Genomic DNA, 23,448 nt, shown 5'->3' with positions numbered 1-23,448 from the left:
TAATAATATAGGGGGCAGGGGGTTCTTATAGGTCAGCACCTCCCACTCACTCCCTTCCAAGTGTCCCTCACCTTTCTTCCTCTCTCCTCTTCCTCTGTCCCTCTGCCTCTCTCCCCATCCCCCCTGATAAGAATTGCTTTCTCCACAACTCTCAGAATTCGCTGAGTGATCTTGTCTTCTTTCGAAATCCTGGTGTTTCTGTACCTTGCCCCCTCCCTCCCCAGCTACATGTTCTCTGTTATATGGGCTGCGCTCCTTCTCTTGCATTCTCTAACCTCCCGATCGTTTGAAGACTGAACAAGGGGAGTGCGGCCCTTGAGTGTGACCCTCCACTCCGCTTACACCGGTAAGTTTCCGTTCCGGGGCTGCACCGGCACTATATTTAAACAGGAACGCACTTGCTCATTCTCAGTTCGTATTTAATTTTCAAGGCGAGCATCCTGCCTGTTACGCTCAGAACAGGGAGTATGTAGCATCAGCCACACTCCAGCTATCATGTGAGCCAACCCCTGCTATGGCTGACTGAGAGTTTTGGGAGTTGTAGTCCGAATAACAGAGATCGCTCGCTTATGAGCGCTGATTGTAGTTCTGTGTGCGCTACATGTTTCATTGTGCGGAGGGACCGTGCAAGGTGCATTCACGTGTGACTATAATATTGGATCATTACAGGATAACGTGATATGTAGCGATCAGAGCTGCCAAGTACTTAGCAAAGCATGTAATGCAGGGATCACAGATTACTGTCGAAAATCCCTGGGTGTTTTGTTGTTCTCTAAACTGTAACAGTCTTTATCAGGACATTACACTTAAATTGCATTAATGACTAACGACCCAGAGTCCTCTTTGCTTATCATTTACTTGCAAGCAAATATGCTTGTTCACGACTAAGCGATTTTTTTACGGAAATCAGAGGTTACCTAAGCAACTGCTTAACTAAAGTTAACTTTATTTGGTGTGAACTGTTGTTATTAGAGGTCGTTCTCAAAATGATTGCAAAAAGTATAATAAACACTTGTAGATTTTGGAAGTGTCTGTGTGCCGGTAATTTGAAAAAGGTTGTATTATATTGAATGTTATTTTGGTGGAGGCTTATCAATTACAGATCTGATTATATAAAATCGTTTAGTTTGCCTGCAACCTTGTGTCTTAGCATTGTACCCCCTTGTTCTTTGTTAATTCCCCTTCTGGACCTAGATATTTATTATATCCACTCCCTTACTTTTCCACAAAATTATACAAATTCTGTTAAATATTTAAGATACTGGTGTTTAGTTATCTCTGTACCATTCGTGTGGATTAGGGTTGTCTGGATTATCTAGAATGTGTGTATTTTCTCCACACACAATATGGGCTACTTTAGCATACATATGTTCATAAAAAGAATAACAAATACGTATGAGTTGTACAGCACTACGGAATATGCCGGCACTATATAAAACAAATAATACAAATAATGTATTTGTATCAAAGACACGTACAATAATTGCATACTCGTTTAAGCACCCTATATGAAAGCTCATTCTTTAATTTACACGCTCACATATATAAAATGTTTTTTCTGACACCTTTGATAACTAAAGTACTATAGAGGAGTATAGTAGTTCATTCTGTGTGGATAATGAATGATGTCTTAATTATCGGATGGGTTATATTTGTCATCAGTAAATTAAACTGGGAACTGTACTTGATGGTATTGTTGAAGCAATGAACTACAATTGTTTTTTTTATTCCAAGTTGAAAGAAGATTACCTACATTCCGTTTAATATGATGCTATTTCTTCTAGAGGACTGAAATGACTTAATTTTGTATGTTACTGACAGGGATGCAGTAAACGTTCTGCCTTTTTCTCCTCTCCTAGGGGGACATGCTGCTTTTGTGCTGACTTTCAAACTCCACAATGGGTAGTTCCACCAAGTACACTCAGGCCCCCACGGGGGAATTGACTCCCAATGGGAAGGATTCACCAGGGGATACAAGTTCTCAGGAATCCATGAAGCTTAAGAAAGAAATCTCGCTGCTGAATGGAGTCTGTCTTATTGTTGGGAACATGATTGGGTCTGGAATCTTTGTATCACCCAAGGGGGTTTTGATGTATAGTGCCTCCTATGGCCTCTCACTGGTGATTTGGGCTGTTGGCGGTATCTTCTCCATCTTTGGGGCCCTGTGTTATGCGGAGCTGGGAACCACCATCACCAAGTCTGGGGCTAGCTACGCCTACATCCTAGAAGCATTTGGCAGTTTTGTTGCCTTCATCAGGCTTTGGACATCCCTCCTCATCATTGAGCCAACCAGCCAAGCCGTGATTGCAATCACTTTTGCCAATTACATGGTGCAACCAATTTTCCCAACCTGTGAATCACCATACTATGCAAATAGGCTTTTTGCTGCAGCCTGCATTGGTAAGAAAATAAGGGGCTATGAACAGCTAATTGCATTTATACATTGAGGGAAAACTCATGGGTAGATTTGCTAAAGGGATTAGTCATTAGCACTTAAGTTTTACTTGCTAAATTTCCCAGTGAGAGCCTAGCAAATTTACTAATCTGTGAGCTTTCCTAAATAGTCACAAGTGGCGTTTCTTAGACGCACAATACTGGGATCAACTATGTCTGTGTTTTATACCGACCTTGGTGGTATACAAGGTACAGAGAACACTTTTGTCCCATGTGAAGTTTGGTGAATGTCCTAGCTTGCAAACAAAACAATCTCAATTATTGTAATACATTTACATAATCATGAAGATAAAGAGTAAAATCTAACTTTTCTTTACATATAAACTGTTTAGTTTAGGGAAATTCCTTCTTCATCTGATTCTTCTAAGCTTGTTTGAGTCCCTCGCCGCTTTCCTCCTTGTCAACTGCCGGACACACACAATGCTCTCTAGTCGATATAGGCTGCTGTGTGGTTTAGCAAAAAAGAACTGTGCTGTTGGCAGGCAAGCTTGCAGGAGAGATGAGTTTTCAAACATACCGACTTCACTATTGATTATGAAGGGCCTGCACTGTTACGTTTCTCTAGCATTCAAAGATGGCCCTGTGTAATGTATAAAAAAACGCGTGAGGAGCCTTTGGAAGAATCCCACTAATTTAACTAAACATTATACAGGTTCAGCCAAGCTCTTCCTTCAGCAGAAGCTCACTGTGGTTGGATCTCCATAATGTCTAGTGAATCCAAGGAGCTAGAACACAACTCTCCTTCCAACTCTCAAAAAGTCTGACTGCATTCACTGTACCATCTCAGACTAAATGCTTGCACTCATGTGTTTGTCTTATGGAAGTGAGACAAGCTGTCTGTTACAGTAGTATTCTTTTTATTTTAAAATAAATAAGCTTTGCCCTCCCTTTTTTATGTTCTACTTAGCAACATTTTTCTTTGTATCTTACATAAATTGCAATCTCCCCCCCCCCTCAAATTTATTTTTTTTTGACAAGAAGCAAAAAAAGTGGGATAGAAGGAAGTAAGAAGTATAATGTGCTGACACTAGTAGTTTCACGACCAGTTTGTACAACCGCACTGATGTCCTTTATTAAAAGTGACTCAGATACAGAAGTGGTGTTATTACCATAGCAACAACAAGAATGATTCTGTATCTGAGTCGCTTTGTATACATAGTCTGGGTCAATACATTCATAATGTAAGGCAAATCCCAGCCAAGCCAAAGCACTTTAATGGCGCCTCTGTAATTTGTTACTTACAACATATTAGCAGCAGACTAGGGAGCAGCTACAACAGCAGCAAGTCTGAAAGCACTTAGAATTGACAACATCCAGGTCCACGATGACTGTTTATTATTGCTGTGTGCAATAATATGATTGCATTTGAAGGGGAAATGTTGTTGTCACAGCCTTAACTATAACTGAATTAATTAGTGAAAACTACATATAGTTTTTTTCAGTGCGATTACACTGGAGGCATTTTGTTTAAAAGTTAACTAAATGGAAACTGGAGTCAGTGTCCAAAAGTCTCAGTATTATCTAATCAACTTCTTGCCCTCAATATGTTTCTTTTCCACCTCCGCACCTTTACAAAGATTGCATGAAACCATTAACAGTCACTAAGTTTACAATAGGACAGAGTGAAGATGATAGGGAGGAATCATTGTTCAGACCTGGAGAACAGGAAGTCTTGATACCTTTCTAAGAAGTATAAACATAAACACCTTTTATATAATGCTTAATTAAAACTGTTATTTTTAAAAAAAATGTGCTGTTTTCTTGTTTAAAACATTTTGAGGGGGAGGGGCTAGAAAAAAAAGAAAAAGTTTCACACCCTTTAACAAAAGAAAAAATAGCGAGTGTAGCATTATGGCATAATATTACTTCCTCTGTCCTTAAGGGGTTAAAACGGTTCTAGATTTGCATAATGTTTTTAAGCAGATGCATTTTAGCCATTTGTTCTTGCTCTGTTATCTTACCCCAACCCACTGGACAAACAACCTGACTCCTTATCATAATGCCTTGGGGTAAACAATAGAGAGACTCAGGCCTAATCACCCACTGGAAGACTCTAACAAAAGTCTATGGAGAAAAATATCTCTTTAACAACAGACCACAATGGCAGCCTCCAGTGCTGCATGTAAAGGAAATTTAACTACCCCCCCCCCCCCCAATACCTACATATTTTATGCTAGAAAAAAATATATTTTTTTCCCCCTGGGACTTCCACTTTGTTACAGGGTCCTGTAAGCACAAATCGTGGATTTATGAATCTGTTCTATAAAATAAATGTGGTTTCTGGATCGTAAGCTTGCGAGCAGGGTCATCATGTAAACCTTTGTCTTGGTTTGTCAGTTCTAGTTTTGTCATAGCCTTTGAGTGTACTGTATGAGGCGCTGCGTAAATTGTTGGCGCGGTATAAATAAATGTTGATGATGCTAAATGGTTCAATAATGTGTTAATTACTAAATGCTCCCCTGTTAGCTCATCAGCATAAATTCAGGGTGACCTGAAGAGACATAACTATATAACACGTCACCACTTCAGCATGCTAGGAACTACATTTAGTAGAGCTTCTTGGCTTGCTTATCTTTACTTGTGTTCTTACGTGTCTTATTAAGGGTGTATTCATTTCCTACACACCTGCATGATCCCATTTTAGTAGGTCTATCTGTTAATGCAGCACATCAGAGCTAGCAAGTTTAATGCAATTTTTACAGTCCTTAAAGTGTTAGGGTGCTCCTAATAGAAAAATGTAATGTTTGTACTGCTAAGTCTAAGATATGTTTTACCAAATAATTTAAGCAGTCAGAACTGTAGAGTCTAATGAATCTATGTATACGAGTCAAAAACTGTTAAATTGATTCGCAAATACCTACCCAGAATAGCTTGCGCTGGATTTCTGTGGGTGTAAGTTATTGTTGGCAATGCCTCCTTATTTCCTAAGTTTAAGTGGAGGAGTTTTTCATCCTCTTTCTTGCCCCCACTATAACATACTTTGAGTGTGACTCGCCTTCTAAAATATATTTCCCTCAAAATGAGAAACTTTGACACAGAGCACAGATTCAAGCAAGCGCCAAACTAACCAGATTGTTTCGTAAAGGTGTTTATTAAGGTGTTCATACTAATCATCTTAATGTTTTTTTCCCTTTGTTGAGTTAGTAAATGGGATCCCCATTTACAAACCTATACTATCCAGAGCTGGTTTGCCTACAGGTGAAAACGCCGGTTGTATATATCCCTAGGACTATATTATGTGAATAGGTGTCATATGTATTTAATAGCATCTTCTCTATTTTCATCATCCTTCCCTTTTTATCATGTCCACTCATTTGTTTTCCCTGCCACATCCTCTTGTGCTTATTTAGATTTGCTTTTTATTGATTTGTCTTTTATTTATTTCTCATAATCCATTTTATTTTATTTTCAATTTCTGTGACTATGTTCCTCAGGACTCCTTACTTTTGTGAACTGTGCCTATGTCAAATGGGGGACCCGTGTTCAGGACCTTTTCACTTATGCCAAAGTGGTGGCTCTTATTGCTGTCATCATTGCAGGAATTGTGAAGCTTTGCCAAGGTAAGAAATTAGACCTATAGAGGGATGGGGTCACAGTTATGTATAAAGGGGTCTGTGTGTATAATGAAATTGAGCATATCTAGGATTTTCTTGGATATTAAGAAGGATCCACGATAGTGAGATGATACATTTCTTAATTGGAACAATGTCATTCAAGAAATCTGATCTTATTGGGCATTATGCACGGGGTTATTCTAGGACACTGTATCTTCTTCAGATTGTGCAACTGCTATTGTTGTATACTATCCTGCTTCAAATATGGAATCTGACTTTGTAGAGGTATGCACTGTCATAAACAAGACTCGCCCAATCTCTGCATACCTTGAACATGCACACAACGGCATAGTTGGGGGTTCCACATAACTACCAGCCCTGCAGGGAAAAACATGGGGTGCATATGTTACAAAGGTATCTTGGGAGTAGCCTAGTTAAAGGTTTATTTTTGATGAATTTAGTCTCTTCCACTAATTTCAAAATACTAATCAAAAAAAAAATAAATCAGAATTTATTTAAAATTATATTGGTGAGTTTTAATACTCAAGAGTGTAATAGTAGTCATCATTAACGTAATGTTTCATATAGTTGCAGTATTTTTTTGTAATTTACGTTAGGTGACTAGCACTTTTTTATTTTGTGCATCAAAACATACCTCATCTACTAAAATAAACCAAGCTTGAATAGAGTATGCAGTCAAGTTGAAAAATAGAATGCCATTGCTCAGAAGACAAGTGGACCCACAACTACATTACACTCAATAGGACTGAGAGATGATCAACACAACTTAACAGACTTGCATTATTACACTACTTTTAGACTCTTAAGAAAGACTTGTCGGATTGCTTGCATGGTGAAAAGACTTACTTGCTCCAACTCTACAACACTTACACTCTAATGCACAGCAAACCACCTAATGAAAATGTGTAATGGGTAACATATAATCGGCTTATTCAGTGTAGGTGGAAGCTAGAAATAACTTTAGACAGCTCTGTGTGGTCCATTATCTGTCATTTGCGTATTTTTATGTATTGTTTGTATTGTTGATATTGCTTTGCTTGGCCATGTTCTGGTAACCCACCACTATTCCTCCTCTGTCCTGTGTCTCCTTCCCAAATTCTCTCCTATTCAGGTCAGACAGAGAATTTTGATGACTCCTTTGCCGGTTCTTCTCATGACGTTGGAAACATTGCTCTTGCTCTTTACTCAGCACTTTTCTCATATTCAGGATGGGACACTCTCAACTTTGTTACAGAAGAAATAAAAAATCCAGAGAGGTAATCTGGAAAAAAAACTGAGGGAGACGGGAGAGATATGTAAAATTAAGTGAGATAGGGGAGAGATGGATTGTGACTAGGAGAAGTGAAATAGTTAGGCATTCACAAAACAACAGAGGGAGAAATAATTCAAAAAATGTTAATGAAATAAGATTAGGCCAACCTTGTGGAAGCACTGCAAAATGGAGTGAATAGAATAACATAAACAGAGAAGGGAGGTTGGATAATCAAAAAATGGGGTTAGTTAAATAGAGAAACAATATTTTGGTAAGGAGAATATGGGGGCTGTTATAAGTTAATGATAGATAAGAACCTTCAAATTTGCTGTGATACATTTCTATTCAAATATATCATTGTGTTTCTATGTTATCTACAGAAACTTGCCATTAGCTATTGGGATCTCCATGCCAATCGTGACTGTGATATATATCCTGACTAATGTGGCTTATTACACAGTGCTGGATATGCGAGCCATTCTGAGTAGTGATGCTGTTGCTGTGGTAAGAGTACATTAGGTGCAGATAGATCATGGGAGAAGGGGAATATTGACAGTAAATTCTAGAATCTACTTATCTATCTATCTCGTATTTACTTAGGTTTAGTTAAGTGTAAAATTTCATAGTTACTTTGAGTCTTTCTACTGTCCCTCTATATTATCCCCACAAATCCAGTCTTTACATTATTTATAAGATTTTTGTTTTAAATCTCTTTTCGTTAGACATTTGCTGATCAGATATTTGGCATATTCAACTGGACCATCCCGTTAGCTGTAGCTCTTTCGTGCTTTGGGGGTCTGAATGCTTCCATCCTTGCTGCTTCCAGGTAACAAACATAATCCTGTTGTACATGCATGCCTTCTCTTCCCCATGTTTCTCTTTCCATTTGCTTGATCAATTTGGTTACTATTGGTAACTTATTCTGGAAGCTCACTGACTTGTAACATCTATTGAACCCAGTCTCTTAGTACATCCGTCCTCTGAGTTAGAACGTTTAAGAAGCCTTCATCCTTCCAGGAACACTGGCAGGCCAGGTCTGTGGCTGATAGGGCTGCATAATTACAGATACTGCTGCTTGAGTAGTGTGCAGCACTTACATCATTTGGATGTCCCAAAACAATGACTATCCAAAACAAAGCAGGATTTATTCAATCTAAACATGTCAGCACAATGTACCCAAAGAGCAAATAATGTGGGTCCCACACCCTCCCAGAAATTTATGGTGTTCTGTCCTATGTCGCCCCGTCCGTCACCCAACAGTCTCCACCCCACTCTTTGTTCTATGTTTATAGGTATTCTCCCCAAGTTGACTATACCAAGAAGTGTATTGAAAAGGTCAGTTCAATTAACTCTTTGGTCTTGCCATCTAGTGTGTTAATGGTTAGCGTTTCTTGTGTTTTAGAAGACTCCACACAGTCCATGTGAAATAAAGAGTTTTTGTGGTAATACCCTTTTAGATAGGGATGCGCCCTCAATCCAAAACTTCAGGTTAGTTTTCTTCCCTGTGGCCAGGACAATCGGTACCGATTTGGACACCTGATGGCCGAGGTCCATTGCAAATATTGCCATTGCATATTGCACATTATGTTTTAAGCCTACCGGTTTCCATGCTTTAATTGTTGATTCCTAGATTATGTTTAAATTGTTGGCATTTAAATAGGCTGATCCATGGTTTCTTGTTTTGCCACAATAATTTTATTTTATTGTCAGCCTTCTTTAATAAGATGGGTAGCAGTTGTATAGGGCATATACATTTTGGAAAGTTAATCATTTTGATCAGGTGTTTTTGCAGAACTGTCTTAATAATGGGGGTAATATTGAAGGTGTATAGTTTAAAGTGGTTCTTGGGAAGTTTTATACCTAAGTAGTTGATACTTTATGAAGTCCACTGTAACCCGTAAGAGGGAGTATGGGGTCCCAGCGTGTGTCCCAAATATATTGCCTCAGATTTTTTGAAATTCATCTTAATGCCTGTTTTGCCGCCGATTGGATAACAAGTGCGAAGTGACTGGGCGGGGGGGGATTGTCTGGAATCCAAGACATGCAGCAGCACGTTATCCTCAAGTTTCTATGAATTGACCTTTATCCCTGCGAATTCAGGATACATGGTTATTGTCTGGGTGCATCGCAGAGGTTGCGTACTGAGTTGGCCTAAAAACCAAATGTTCAAAATTCTGATTACCACTCTAGAGTATCAAAAGCTTTTGAAGCATCTAAGCTGAGGAGAATCCTTGGGAGAACCCCTTGACTTTTGACAAGCATGTACCACTGCTGCGATGGCCCTCCATATTCCCACTATAAGACTTTTACCCCTCAAGGAGCCCACTCTCAGCCATCAATTTTTGACAGGATTTTGATGTCCTGATTGAGGAGTGTTATGTGCCGATACGATTGAATACAGGTAACATGTTTATTGGGTTTTAGCATCATGCTCATTCTGGCTTTGGTAAGTGTTGAGAAGGATATGCCCCCCTGAAGCATGTGCTTGTATAGAGTGCCGGTAATTTGTAATATTCCCACAGTAATCCATCAGGCCCCAGAGCTTTGTTATGAGATAAGGAAGGTATTACTTTTTTCACCTCTTCCTGTTCTGTTGGGGAGTTAAGGCATTCGTTTTGGTCATTTTTGAGTTTTGTAAGTCGTGCATGTTGCCAGATATAAATTCCTGCAGTTGCTTTAATGAGATTGGTAAAGCAGGAGTGGAAACTTTACTAACATTATCTGTGGCAGTTAGTATTTCTTTATCCGCTGTAATTATTTGTATTATCACATGCCTCGGACCCCTGGGCTTAGCCATTTATTGCTAGGTTCCTACCCAATGCATTTCCCAGCCTGAAAACCTTGTTTCTTTTGTGGTCTAAGTGTGTTTGGGCTTTTCTTGAAGGACATATTTCAAATATAATTTAAATACATTATAAATAGGTCTCCCTTTTTAAAATACATTTTTTAGCTATTGAGCATTTGAGTATATGACTTAGCATGATGATTTTTGTGTTTGTTTACCTTGCACTGTTATTTGTCCACTGATCGCCCTTCAAAGCTAGACTATAAAATGCATTGTAAATTCAGTTTATAATGTTGTTGTACTACAAGAAAATATCTCAAACCAGGGTAATACGTGGATGAATGGGAGCACACACAATTGGGATTCCATTCCTCAACAATCTGGCACTCGATCTGTTATTCATCTTATCACAGTTATTTCGTTAAAACTTTTCCCAACATCATAATATTTAATCCTGTATAATATACACTTTTTATGTACTGTAATTGTGCAGATCGCCATATAATTCTATGCATTTTTGTGGCTAAGTTTGGAATTAGCACTTTCCCAGCCTTGTCAAGCATACTGTATCCATCTTGAATCACTTTATTCACATCATACACAGGTATTTTTTTGTATTTATTGGTTTATATAGCACAATCACATTCAGCAGAGCTGTACAATGGAAAGGTGGCGTTCTCACTGTAGCTGATGCATAGTATTAAGAATAATGCCTTGAGTACAATGAGCCGTGATCTATCTCCTAAACCTAGACTGGGGTATTCATAAATATACTCATATACTCTTTTATACTTGACAGTGGAATTAATCACATCCAAGCTTACAGGGTATCTATATAGGGTGTATATAGTGTAAATAGTGAATTACCAAGCAAATTATATTGCCCCTTTTTTCTTCAGTGCACAAAGACTAGCTCTAAACTAAAAAAAAAGAGAAGGAAACACAAATGGTTAAACTTGGCATTCTCACCATAACACTAGATTAAATCATATACCATACTCCAGGGTGCTGAAACATTTTGTATGATGTGTTGTGATGTAGTTATGAATACTTGATTTTTTTCTGATTGTAGACTGTTCTTTGTGGGTTCTCGGGAGGGCCATCTTCCTGACGCTCTCAGCATGATCCACGTGGAGAGATTCACCCCCATACCTGCACTGCTGTTTAATGTGAGTGTTTGACCTGACTTCACTTTTGGGGCAGTGTACCTTGATAATAAGAGTTGGCATCTGCATATTGCTTTAAAAACGTTAACATAAACTGCCATTTTCTGGATTTTCTTTGTTTTTTTTTTATGCAAGTGCACTATAACCAAAAAAGTGTGTACCTTGCTAGCAGATTGTCCATTACCATTTGTTTTGTTTCTGGGATTCTGCCTTTGTTTAGAAAATGAAGGAGGGCTGGTGCCTCATTTGGTTTTTAATCCACAGGGAGCAATGGCTCTGGTATACCTGTGTGTTGAAGACATCTTCCAACTCATCAATTATTACAGCTTCAGTTACTGGCTATTTGTTGGTTTGTCTATTGCTGGGCAGTTATATCTGCGATGGAAAGAACCAGACAGACCAAGACCACTCAAGGTGGGTTTGAAATTGGAGATGTAAAGTCACATAAGCTTTGGGACCTCTGAGGTCTCTTGTCCATATGACTTTAGATCTTTTTCTACGTTGGCCCAATTAATGGTATCTTGGGCTAATATGACTATATACATTTTTAATGTTTATATTGGCACTGAAAACTCAGAGCTCCATGTTTGTGTTACTTGAACTAGTGATCAGTAAAACTGTGACATATCTGCATAATCTTTTGGTAAAATTATGTATTTTTTTACTTATGACATTTAATATAGCAATATTTTCCTTGTATCCTAATTTTTTTTTTCTGCTCCATCTTATGATTCGTTAAACCAGCCAGCTATCTTTTCAACTTCCTTTTTTTCTTGTCATCTTGTGCCCCTAGAAACTGTTTTCCAAATGTCTATATATTTCCCTGCTGCTATCCAATCTCCTACATCTCCTCTTTGTCTGCCATCTGCGTTATTTGGCAGCTACCCATGCCCTATCATGCTTTTCCTTGTTAGTATGTCTAATTGTCATTTATTGTCTGTCCTGTGTCACTCTCTGTCCTCTTACTTTCTATTGTCTCTGGCCCTTCCACCCCGAATTTCCCCTGTCTGACTTAAGTCCTACAACAAAAGCGTCCTGCAGTCTTCAAATGTCCCTGCCTGCTAGTGGGTATTTACCGATATTTCTTCATTTTTGTTTCTTCTGTGTCCCTTACAGCTCAGCCTTGTCTTCCCAGTGGTATTCTGTCTTTGCACTGTGTTTCTGGTCGCTGTGCCCCTGTACAGTGACTTGGTAAACTCACTGATTGGGGTGGCGATCGCTCTCTCTGGAGTCCCTGTATATTTCCTGCTTGTTCGTGTCCCTGAGAAGCGGAAACCACAGTGGTTGAGGCGTATGGCAGGTATGTATAAAACAGAAACCAGGTATTCATATGTAATAAAGAAATATCTAAAGTGATACTGTACATTGCAGTCATAATGCAAAACAAACACAAGTGTCGCAGTCCTCACTGTAAATTTAATGTATTTATGTTAGTCCTTGCCTGGGCTTCATTGCAGTACATTCACCTTACTTTCTTTTGCAGCCGCAGTGACACGTTATACCCAGATCCTGTGCTTCTCTGTCATCACTGAGTTGGATTTAGGGAATGAAGAAAAAGAAGTGTCAAAATCAGACTGAGAAACACTCCAAATTACACGGCTAATGGACTATCAAAAACCACTTGCATTACTTAATTTATTTGTTAAACTGGGCAAGTGCCTTTTACAATGTCAGTAGCCCCTTCATTGCAGGGTAGCTGCAGGGCGGTCCTCTTGGTGAAGCGGCGTTAAAATTTATCTCCAAGCGGGTTAATCAATATCTTTCCTCCCCCATTGCCTTTGGAGCAGTTGTTGCAGTTCAGCGGATTTCATGCTTCCGAAAGCTACAAGATAAATCCGTTGCGAGTCTTCATTTATTATAAAAAAAAAAATCCCTGCCTCCTGTCCCAGATTGTCAAGAAACTCCACACAACCATGCTGCTTTCAGAGGCACGTGGGCAGGCATGCTCCATGCACATTGTGTAGGGAGGTAGTCTGGGTGTATAACAATCTTATCTAAATAATAAACTTGGATTTAACAAGGTTGTGTAGTTGTTATTGTTTAACAGGTCCACAGTCTTATTTAGATAAAAGGTTGTAGTGAACATACTGCATACACATAAACAAATGTTTTCTCCTTTAACCCCTTCAGTCCCAGGGGTTTTTGGTACCTTAAAGCCCAGAGCAATTTTGCCATTTTTGCGGTATGCCAGTTCAGCGATTATTCTCCTTTCCTGCGAATAGTGTCCCCATGTAAACTATATATTGTTTTTTTCCTTGGAGAGATAGAGCTTTCCTTTGATACCATAGTTAGACAATAAGCTGAAAATTTGAGGATGAGAAATTTAGTAAAAACTGGCAAAAATTAGAAAAATATCCAAGTTTATCAATTCAGGTGATTTCAGAAATACTTTATTTATATAGAATTTCCATACTTTCCCAGCACTTATAGGGAACATGCTATAAGGTGTACATTATTCATAGAATTTTTACACTAGGTATGATGGGATTGCAACTCTAATTTTAAACAAATAAACCAAAAATAACCACAAAAGTATATATTTCTGTAAAGCAGACAACCCAGACTATCGTCTCAGGGGTAATAGGGTATTCGTCATACAGCTATTTGGCCACCAATCACTGTGAAAGGTGGCTGCAGAAATTACTTCCTGCTCTTTTTTTCATCAACACTTCTGCGCTGTTGCACAGGGTATGTGTTACGGCAGAGAAACCCAGCCAAAATTGTTTAGCTGCATCTCCTGATTAGAGATACCTCATTTATAGAGGGCCATATCCATCCCTTGCATATAGTACCCTTTAGGGTAGTATTTTTTTATACTTATGGCTTAATGGGTTTGGGGGTTGTGAACGGGGGCAGGAGGGTTATACTTTTTAGATGTTGTGTTGGCAGTGGGATGTAAGGGTTTTTTCTTTTTTATTATCTTTTAGAATTTTTTTAAAATTTTAGGTATAAAGCAAAGGGGGTATTTTTCAGTGCAAATGTCTTAAAAGGCATGCATTTAAAATTACAGCAGACACCATAAGTTACATACAATAGTTTAAAACGCCTCGAAATAAAAGTGGCTAACAAAGAGATCAGCCCTGTATTGAACTGTGCATGCAGCTTCACTAGAGAGCCACTCTCCCTCAGTCTCTATGGAGCCAGTGTGTGAGGACCTCAAGGGAGCAGAACTCTTGCTGGCTAGGGAAAAGGTTGGAGGGTTGGATGTGCGTTTGTTTAAATAAGTATGTTAGTGTGCCAGTGCGCGTGTTTAAGTGTGTAAGCATGGGTGTAAGTATGTTAATGTGTGTGAGCATTAGTGTGTATACAAATGTTTCTGTGTGTAGAAGCATGAGGGCACTAGCATTTTTTGTTTTGCCACCTAACTACATGTTTTACTGCATGCATATCTCCCTGTTATTTCATTACAAGACAAAAAGACCGCGGGACGCAAGTGGATGTGATGATAATTCCTACATATAAAAAATCTCTTTGTAAACAAAATTTTTGGTATAAACTTGAGGGTTCCAAGAAACCCTGAGCTAGAGTATGAAGGATTTTTATGTTGACTGCTTTTTAAATTGTAGCCCTAGAAAATCTGACATATAATTGTTACGGATTAAATATGGGTTGGGACAAACATATTCCAAACTCACTTAAAGTATGACCCTGACTTTTGTTTATGCTCATTGCAAAACTTAGCCATACTTGAAATTGCCTTTGTTTCAAAATGAAAGGAATAAACAACATTTTCCCTGGCCACAGGTTCTGTATCATTTAGATTACCTGACATTTGCAACAATGCTCGGCTTGTACTTACAACTAAACCTATAGGGTTAATCGTGATATAGTGCCGGTAAAAATCGGCTCAAGGCCTTTAGGGTGTCACACTAGTTTTTTTTGTACCCTTTGTGACCCTGGCTGCATTAACATTTCTGTGGTGTTTGGGTCTAATTTTCTTCTTTTTTCTTTCGTTATATACCATTATTTTCATCATATCACCTAATTTACTATGGGGGGAAAAAAATGGCAATTTTTTTTTTTTTTAAACAAACTTATTCTATTCCATTTTTTCTTCAAAATATTTTACTCATCTACAAAAACTAATGAAAAACCTGCTAAATAGATTCTAATATTAGTCCTGAGTTTAGAAATAACTAATGTTTTTATGATTTTTATTTGCAATTTAAAGGCAACAAATAAAAGTAGTTTCGAAACCATTTTTCCCCTAAATCTGTTATCCTGCACCCCTTCTCCTATTTGGACATCTTTGAAGCTGGACATTTTAATGTACCTCATCAAACTGTATATTTTTGAAAGCCAGACACCCCAGAGCATTTCAACCCTTTCCATGCACTAATTCTACCACCAGCCTTTGTCAAAGTTTGCGGTTGTAATTTTATTTGTATTTTTGTTCCCCACACACATTGTATATCAGGTATGAATTCACAAATCCGGGTAGATGTTACTGCCAAACACCCCAATATGCGTTCAGCAACATCTTTTGAGGGGCTTGCTTGTTGGGGGCTAAAAGGCCACATTTGGTTGATGCACTGAATATTGACTTCTGGCCATCCTGAGAACATGTCCTATTTGGGACAAGTTTAAAGCCAGCCCCATAAAACTTTCAGATGATGGTACTTTAACACTTCCCATGCATTAATTGTACCACCAGCCTTTGTCAAATGTCTCTAGAAAACTATTTGCGTGTAAGTTCAAAAGATAACAAAGCAAGCAGAAAATAAGGACAATTTTATATTTATTTTGCTACTGTATGGGGGACCACTATGGTAAAAGTAGAGCGGATGAAAAAATAAGACCCTATACAGATTAAATATTTTCCTTTGTGCAGTAAGTATAGTGATGCATACAATAACACAGTTAAGAATTGAAAAAAAAAAAAGGTTTATTTGATTTTGTTACCATAATCTTGATTTATATGCACCGGTAAGTAACCATTGTAGGCAATTGTGATATGTTGGGTGACTTTCCCTGCCCAAACACCACACTGTACTAATTCTTTGACGATGCTGATGTTGTTCTTTTGCCGATATTCTTTTATAGTCAGAGGATTCTTAATTTTATTATTTAGTTTACAGAATGAGTTATTGTTTAGTGTATTTGGCTAAAATAACAGATTATGAACACCTACACACAACTATGCAGCTATCTGAAAACATATTACATGGAAATTATTTTTTAAATAAAATCTCGTCAATGTGAATTTAGTGGTCCCAGCGAGTTAACCTTTTAGCGTGTGATAAATTGACAATCTCACTAGGACCGCTGCTTTACATCTAATTGGGGTGCTACCAAATCAAGAGTTTTTTTTATTTCCGCTAGGGCTGTAAAACGTGTGTGCATTTGTCTCTGTCATTGGTGCTCGGTGGGATAACTCTGTAAGTTCCAAAGTTGATACTGTAAGTTTTTCCTACATTATATGCTCGATTGATCATAGTAGTCCATGCATAAAGTTACACAAGCTGTTTTATTTAAAAATTAAAAATTATTTACTTCTACACAGTTTGTTAAATTTTTTGTTTTTTAATTATTATAAGTGGATATAAAATGAATCATGGGTAATATATTCTTACCTCCATACAAATTGCAAGTTACTTTTATAGGGCCTTCCTCACCTTTTATTTAAGTCCTCGTTGTGTGATACACGTTACCCATGGTACAGGTATGTAGAATATTAGGGTACTATATAAATCAACAAATAAACAAGTTTTGAAGGCACAAAAAAAAAAAAAATCTAAAAAACAAGCAGCATGTAAGGAAACAAAGTAGTTCTAACAGGTTTAGTTAATGTTCGGTAATAATTTGATTTTTAGCCCCAATTTGATTGATAATGGTAGGGATGGCGCTAGAAAGTCCACAATTTGGAACCCCAAAGCCTGGCCATATTCTCATCTTTAGGATAAAATCAGAGAGGAAAAGAAACACTAGAAGGCATAGAATTGTGACATGTTTGAGAAACCAAATTATCTACAGCACAAGCATCAACATGAATATCACTTATAAAGAATACATTTCTTGTAAACCTGAAAAGGATACAGAGGCAAAAAGACAATATTTTGGACAGACAATAAAAGGGGAGCTACCACAATGCATTTTTTGTTTTTACTAGAATTGTAGAAAACCAAGATTTTTTTTTTTTTTATTGTTTTAATACACTTGCAGTTTTGACATTTTTTTTAAGCCATGCTGTCTTATCCTAATATAACTTTTCAATAATCCCACCTCAAACAGTCAATTAGTGACTAGAAATTTCGGACCATGGATTGTAGCTTGTTTTAGGTAGGAGCTTTCATTTTATTTTTGAAGAATGCATATTAAGGTACTCACAAAGTACTTTAATATGTGCTCTTCTAAAGTGATGGTGTTAGACCCTAAACTGTCCCTTTAAATAAGTAATGCACTGTGTGGCATAAAACCATAAAAACTACAATAAGCAAATGTCTGAAAGTAGGGTACAAAATTCCAACAACTGTATTAAAGTTTCAACAGCACTTTACAAATGCATAATATATCCTAGGGTCAAATCAAATAACAGCAAGCAATCACTATAGCAAAGCACTGGAGTTTTTAAAGATAAGAGGTCTTGTGCTCCTGTAATAATACAGGAACACATGATGTAGCAGAAAATCTGTGCATTTGAATAGTATGAACCCATTCAAGACCCATACACTTGTTTGTAGACCTTGCATTTTCTTATTTCCTTTAAAGTTCCACGTGAAAGCTAGAAAGCTGCATGACAAAAACGTAAGACTCGCAGAGGGATTTCACAAAGTATAAAAGAATATAATCTGAACAAAATTTTATAGGAAAAACTGGGGTGTGAAAAACTTTCAGCAGCGGTAACATATTGCAGTGTGGGAATTTAAGTATTTTTCTTGGCTAAGGATTAGGCCGGACCAACCATTTTTCTTCAAACAACCCCCATTTAATGTTAAATTGTTAATAATCACAGAATTGTCACACACACAAGTTCCACCATTTATTTATTCATCATGTCACAAGGGCTAAAATTGTTCTTTGCCCTCAAGGTCCAACTGTGTCCAAAGTCTTACTGACAGTTTTTTAGTCCATGGTTTTTAAATGAGAAACAAGTAGTCAGTATTTTGTCATCCAATGGTATCTTGCCAAGGCTTAGATTTGGGTTTTTGTGGAGACACAGGTGTGTTTTCTCTCTGCTGTAAAGGGTTCTGGGCGAAGGTCTGTCTGAGTGGCCCTGGAGGAGGAAAGCAATAACCTGTGTCAAATCTGCTCTTCTACCTCAGTTCTTTTTATGCCCCTTCCACTTTTGGCTACTATCTCACTCTTACTATCAGGTCAGATAGTCTACTCACCCTTTGCCGCAATGTCTAAGTGATGCTTAATCCTTCGCTCTCTCTCTTCAAGCTGCTGAGCCACCTGTGCATTCTTCCAACCTAAACAACAAACGTAAAACTTAAAAAATGCTTACATTCCTTGTGTTTCTTTCAGTACCATGCCAAACATTAATACTAATCGCCATATCAAATCACACTTTTATTAATCTTAAATGTCCACTTTATATATACACTCTAAGATCACACACACTTCTGTAAAGCACTTAATTTCTTTACCTCCTTTCAAGCTCTTTAGGAATCCATCCTGTTGGGGAAGTAGAGACGGGTCATGCTTGATCCTTTCAGGTATCTGTAGTTTGTTTCGTACATATGGGATCTTTAGAAAGCTAACTTGGGCCAGAGAGAAAATGTTTGATGTCACCCAATAAGTGAACACAGCCTGTGAAGAAAAAAATAAGTTATCCTAAGATGCAAGAACAAGCATAACACAAATGGTTGGAAGCCTCCCTCTTCTTGTGCCTGTTCTATTGTAGATCTGAATGTCTGTGCCTCTGAGTTCTAATTTTAAACATTTACAGTAACGTTTAGTTATGGAAGGGTATATTAGTGATATGATAAAACACATTGCACATGACAAAATTACAAGACAAGCAGGCATAGAAGCACAACTGCTCATCACACCTGAACTGTACAACACAAGCAACTAGGTAAAAGCACATGTCCCATGTGAGTCGTCAGAGTTAAAATGGCACATCTCACATGGTCTTCACTATGTTATGAAAACAGCATTTTCCCCTTTTTCAGTTTGATTGTAAGAAATGTCTACCCATGCCCATCTGTTGAAAATAAGATAACATTTTTAAACTGGTTCAATGCACGTTCAGAGATACTCACAACTGGAAAGTTGATGGTAAGGGGTAAAATGATGAGTGGCATAACACGAAAAACAGTCTTCATAATTTTCAGGTTAGGGTTATCCACACCAGACTCTGCCCCCAACTAAAACAAAAAAACTTACAGTTAAATCCTACAAGATGAACTGGGGATGGGAGGAATTGCCAAGAGAAGAAATGAGGAGAAAGAAAAAAATAGATAAGGAGGAAGGAAAGAACACAACTTTGGTATAGTAAGGAAATCACCTCCAACACAGCCCACATGGTACATGTAACTGTGATGGGGAGAATGTAGTAAGGATCCGCTGCAGTCAAGTCTGTGAACCACCAAAGCCCCCCGTTTTGCATGCTGGGAACTGGAAGATATGACATTTGCCGCAGAGCCATAAAAAACGAGATGAACACTGGTGCCTGCGGAAGACACAAGGGAGACAGTTAGTATCCAGTTCGAGGTGACCTTTCAAAATTCAGAGAAGCTGGATCAAATATTTTCTATTCTCCATGTTGAGGTTTGACCCCTGTCTTCTGACCATTACATGCAAAAATATACATACATCCATATATAAAAATTTGTTGACGACTTTTCTTTGTTATCTAATAATAAAAAGAGGAGGTATGTATTTTAGCTCTGGCTGGAAGAAAGCAAATAAGGTCTCCCCCAAAAGATTCATAATGTTAATGCAAATTATGGAGAACACTACCAGTTGGAGTTGGTATGTATATCACACGCAAGGAGATGTGTTATGCAGAATGCTCCATGCAATTGCAAAGTGGACACCACATAGGGACCTCTCAGCTGTCATTACGATGGCTCGAGTATTTGTTTAACTATTCTGGAAGTTTCTGTATTAAACTAGCAAGACAGCTAAAAGCCTAAAGTCTCACCTGTATAAGGGGCACCAGAAAACCCCGGAGAGGATTGACGTCATGCTTTTTCTGATACAGAGTGAGATCAGAGTATGCTCTTGAAACTGATGAAGATACAACAGAAGGGTTAATAACCACCAGCCACAAAAATACACAGAGGATAAACCAAGTCATTGCAGAGTGTCCTTACATTCAAACTTGTTTCCCGTTTGCTTGGCTTCATTCATTCGAGTTGTAATTGCGTTGATCTGAGGCATGTGGTTATTAAGTTTGGCAGCTTCTCTCTGACCTTTGACAATCAACGGAAAAACCATAACACGTGCAAACACAGTGCCTGGAAGTTATGTGAGAAAAGGAACAAAGTAAAGATGATTGCAGAGTGAAAACAAGACAAAAAAAATAAATCACAAATTACACAAAGTTACACTCACCTGCCACTATTGCTCCCCACCAAGGCAGCCCAACACCAACATGTAGGAACTCTAGTAAATTCTGTACCATCCCAACAGGGGTACTGGCTGCAAGGCCTAGTTCTGACAAACCTTGCTCCACCTGCCCCAGAGTCTCAGAGACTGTGGGGGCAACATCTGTGAGAGGTAATGGTAGAGCTGCTTCTGGTATAGGTGAAAGGGGTAATTGGGCTTCAGAAGGAACTGGAACCTATGGAGAAAACAGTACATAAGACTATAAATAAGTGCAATAACATCAGGCTAGTTGATAGCAAAAGGAGAGCAATGCAATATAATACAAAATTAAAACCATTACCCAAGGATGGCTAAAGTACTAAAAACACTTTAAAGTGTGAAATATGCACATAACTGATTCATATTTTGATAAATGGATTGAGAAACATAAAAATATTTTAAAACATTGTAATGTGCATGTTAACTTTTAGCAAGACCCCCAGAATCACCACTTAGGAGCTGAATCGGTGTGAGTGCTTTGCATCTTAACCCAAATGACACTTGCTAACCAGTAATTAGATAAGACTCACCAAACTTGAGGTACTTTGAAGTAGTGGTGGGCTAAAGAATATATGGCAATATAGTGTGATGGGATCCCTTATATTTATGCCTTAGGTGTTTTTTTTTTTAGTGGTATTCCCTGGTTATGCACTGAATTGTTACTTTGTTTTCTGTACTTATTGATCATTATTATTCTAGCAGAATCTGAATGTATGTGCCCTTTTATGTTGTGCGTTCCTCTATTTTTATATATTTTTTGTCCTGTCCAAATTATATATATATATTTACACATGTACGCAGGTACATTGTTATATATATATTGTAATTGTTGGGTAAAACTATTCTCTGCACTCTCTGTGTTGTCAAAATACTCTCAAAAAATCTCTAATAAAATATGCTTAGTAAAGTGACTACAATTTCATATACTGTAAGAACCCACGATAATGAGCACCAGAAGAATTTGCACCTAGTGAGAACCTCGCACTTTTAGTTTCACCTGATACTTAGTATATTTTTACACATTTCATAACGCGTCCATAATCTTTTTGGCCCAATATACCAATACTGTAATGTACTACAGGGATCTGCATGGACTGGAAAGTTGTGCACAGAACGCAATTGGTAACCCTGTGCTACAGCTGCACTGCAGCAGTCAGACGGAGCCCATTCAGAATATACATTTGTTCATTTTTGTGTAATGATGCTTTACCACTGAACAATCTTTGTATTTTATTTTTCATGTCAAAACGACAGGACAATTAAAAGGGACACGCCAACCGTTATATGCACTGTAATGCATTTTACACCTTAAAATCTCCCCTGCACGCTTGTTGCAATTGCATATAGGGATTCTGCAGAATCCACTCATACGCATTAGCTCCTTTCCCCAACCGTTTTCCATGCAGGAGATGTGTTCAGACAAATCTCTATGTGCCAGATATACTTTGCACCAGTCAGCTCCAGTGCTGATTTGGCAAACTTTGCAGACGGGCATGTTCAGAGTTTTCCTGCCACAGAGTGGCTGCTAGAAACAACCAATCAGTAGCGAGAAACATTGGATCACAGAGAAGGTGGGCAGCTGCTGTTCGAGCTTCTACTTCAGGTAGATTATTTTTTTTTTATGTTGGAACAACGCATATTAAAATATTCAGACACTACTTTCACGTGCATTCAGGGGAATTAAACACACCGATCAACCATTCAAATTAAGGCAACTTTAAGTTTTTGTAGGAAAAACATCAGATTTCATTTCATGGAGATTCATATCGCTATGCAAACTGACCAATTACCTGACTGGTGGCCTCAGTTACTGTGCTTTGGTAGCGAACATTGGTTAGGACAAGCAGCCGGTGTGTACCAGGTGTTAGGAGTCTCCGTTGGCAGGATGAAATTGGACATCTGTGATACTGAAAAAAAGACAACACAGAAATGTCAGATGGACATTTTAACCACGTGATTTACCACCTCACACTGTGCAAACGATTAAGAAAACTATGCCAATCATCGTCCACAGCAAAAATACTATTACAGGTTAAGTGTCAAATCACTATTATCTGACACACATTCTACGTAAAAGTCAAAATACTGAGTTACCTCCTTATCCCTTATGCAAGATTTGTATAAAATGACACGTCTTTTTTAGCAAAGAGGGACAATACTACATAGGTCTCTATGCAAATCACATGGGATGTTCTTTACAAGAACGTTCATCTGGCACTTCGCCCTCTAGTATACAAAGTGCTGCTAATAACAGACTTTGACTTCCCTTGTACGTAGAGGTCACATCTATTTTACGGACACCCCACATTTCTTACACTATCAGCAGTTATTGCTATTAGCATGTAGGTTGCTTTCTCACCCTTTTTTCTACCACTCGCGGGATTCGCCAAACCCCACGAACCCCCTGACTTAACACAGCTCGACATGCCATTTCCACACTGAGGGCCGACATCTTGCATGTGACGTCAGACGAGGGCAGAGCGACCCCGCATGCGTCCTAGAAAACCGGAACTGCCGTGTGTAAGCGAAAGGAAAGCCGGTCTGCTGGAAAGGGATTGACGCTCGAGCTCGGAGGGTAACTGTGGTGGGCAGTGTTGCGTGTGGTGTAATTGCTGAACACAGACATTAATACCCTTCCGTGCCTACCAGGTTTCCTCTGTAAGAGTGTTATACAGTCCC

General features: G+C 38.3%; 2 protein-coding genes across 3 annotated transcripts; one reads left to right on the top strand and one right to left on the bottom strand.

Annotated features, from left to right (window-relative positions):
• The first annotated feature begins 1,898 nt into the window (after positions 1-1,898).
• On the top strand, positions 1,899-12,810 carry LOC149300463 (Y+L amino acid transporter 2-like). 2 transcript variants are annotated; one of them, XM_089485053.1, is made up of 9 exons: positions 1,899-2,400; positions 5,889-6,014; positions 7,141-7,285; positions 7,662-7,785; positions 8,004-8,107; positions 11,139-11,235; positions 11,497-11,646; positions 12,349-12,532; positions 12,716-12,810. In XM_089485053.1, exons 1-9 carry the CDS (start codon positions 1,899-1,901, stop codon positions 12,808-12,810), a joined length of 1,527 nt encoding a protein of 508 aa, XP_089341179.1. The 2 variants fall into 2 exon arrangements, with proteins under 2 accessions (XP_089341179.1, XP_089341180.1); XM_089485054.1 differs by having other exon boundaries at positions 1,983-2,400; positions 11,139-11,239; positions 11,501-11,646.
• Positions 12,811-18,338: 5,528 nt separating this feature from the next.
• Positions 18,339-23,221, bottom strand: LOC149300462 (mitochondrial inner membrane protein OXA1L-like). The gene is made up of 10 exons (XM_089484982.1): positions 23,129-23,221; positions 22,560-22,676; positions 20,737-20,965; positions 20,496-20,639; positions 20,324-20,409; positions 19,685-19,849; positions 19,440-19,544; positions 18,822-18,984; positions 18,564-18,644; positions 18,339-18,445 (listed from the first exon to the last, which is right to left on the bottom strand). The coding sequence occupies exons 1-10, from the start codon at positions 23,219-23,221 to the stop codon at positions 18,339-18,341; spliced, it is 1,290 nt and encodes a 429-aa protein (XP_089341108.1).
• Between the last annotated feature and the right edge of the window lie 227 nt (positions 23,222-23,448).

This window comes from Sceloporus occidentalis, unplaced genomic scaffold (genome assembly GCF_023333645.1).
Source record: "Sceloporus occidentalis isolate IW3139 unplaced genomic scaffold, rSceOcc1.0.p SCAF_24, whole genome shotgun sequence".
NCBI lineage: Eukaryota > Metazoa > Chordata > Lepidosauria > Squamata > Phrynosomatidae > Sceloporus > Sceloporus occidentalis.
This window is presented reverse-complemented; position numbering and strand designations above follow the sequence as displayed.

What these genes read in the sequence shown, in the direction of transcription:
- LOC149300463 (XM_089485053.1), top strand. Translation starts at nt 1,899, where the DNA reads ATGGGTAGTTCCACCAAGTACACTCAGGCCCCCACGGGGGAATTGACT. An exon ending in TTTTGCTGCAGCCTGCATTG is followed by an intron (nt 2,401 to 5,888) that starts GTAAGAAAATAA and finishes TATGTTCCTCAG; the next exon opens with GACTCCTTACTTTTGTGAAC. An exon ending in AATTGTGAAGCTTTGCCAAG is followed by an intron (nt 6,015 to 7,140) that starts GTAAGAAATTAG and finishes TCTCCTATTCAG; the next exon opens with GTCAGACAGAGAATTTTGAT.
- LOC149300462 (XM_089484982.1), bottom strand. Translation starts at nt 23,221, where the DNA reads ATGTCGGCCCTCAGTGTGGAAATGGCATGTCGAGCTGTGTTAAGTCAG. An exon ending in TTCTGGTGCCCCTTATACAG is followed by an intron (nt 19,850 to 20,323) that starts GTGAGACTTTAG and finishes TGTCTTCCGCAG; the next exon opens with GCACCAGTGTTCATCTCGTT. An exon ending in CCTAAAGAGCTTGAAAGGAG is followed by an intron (nt 18,645 to 18,821) that starts GTAAAGAAATTA and finishes TTTGTTGTTTAG; the next exon opens with GTTGGAAGAATGCACAGGTG.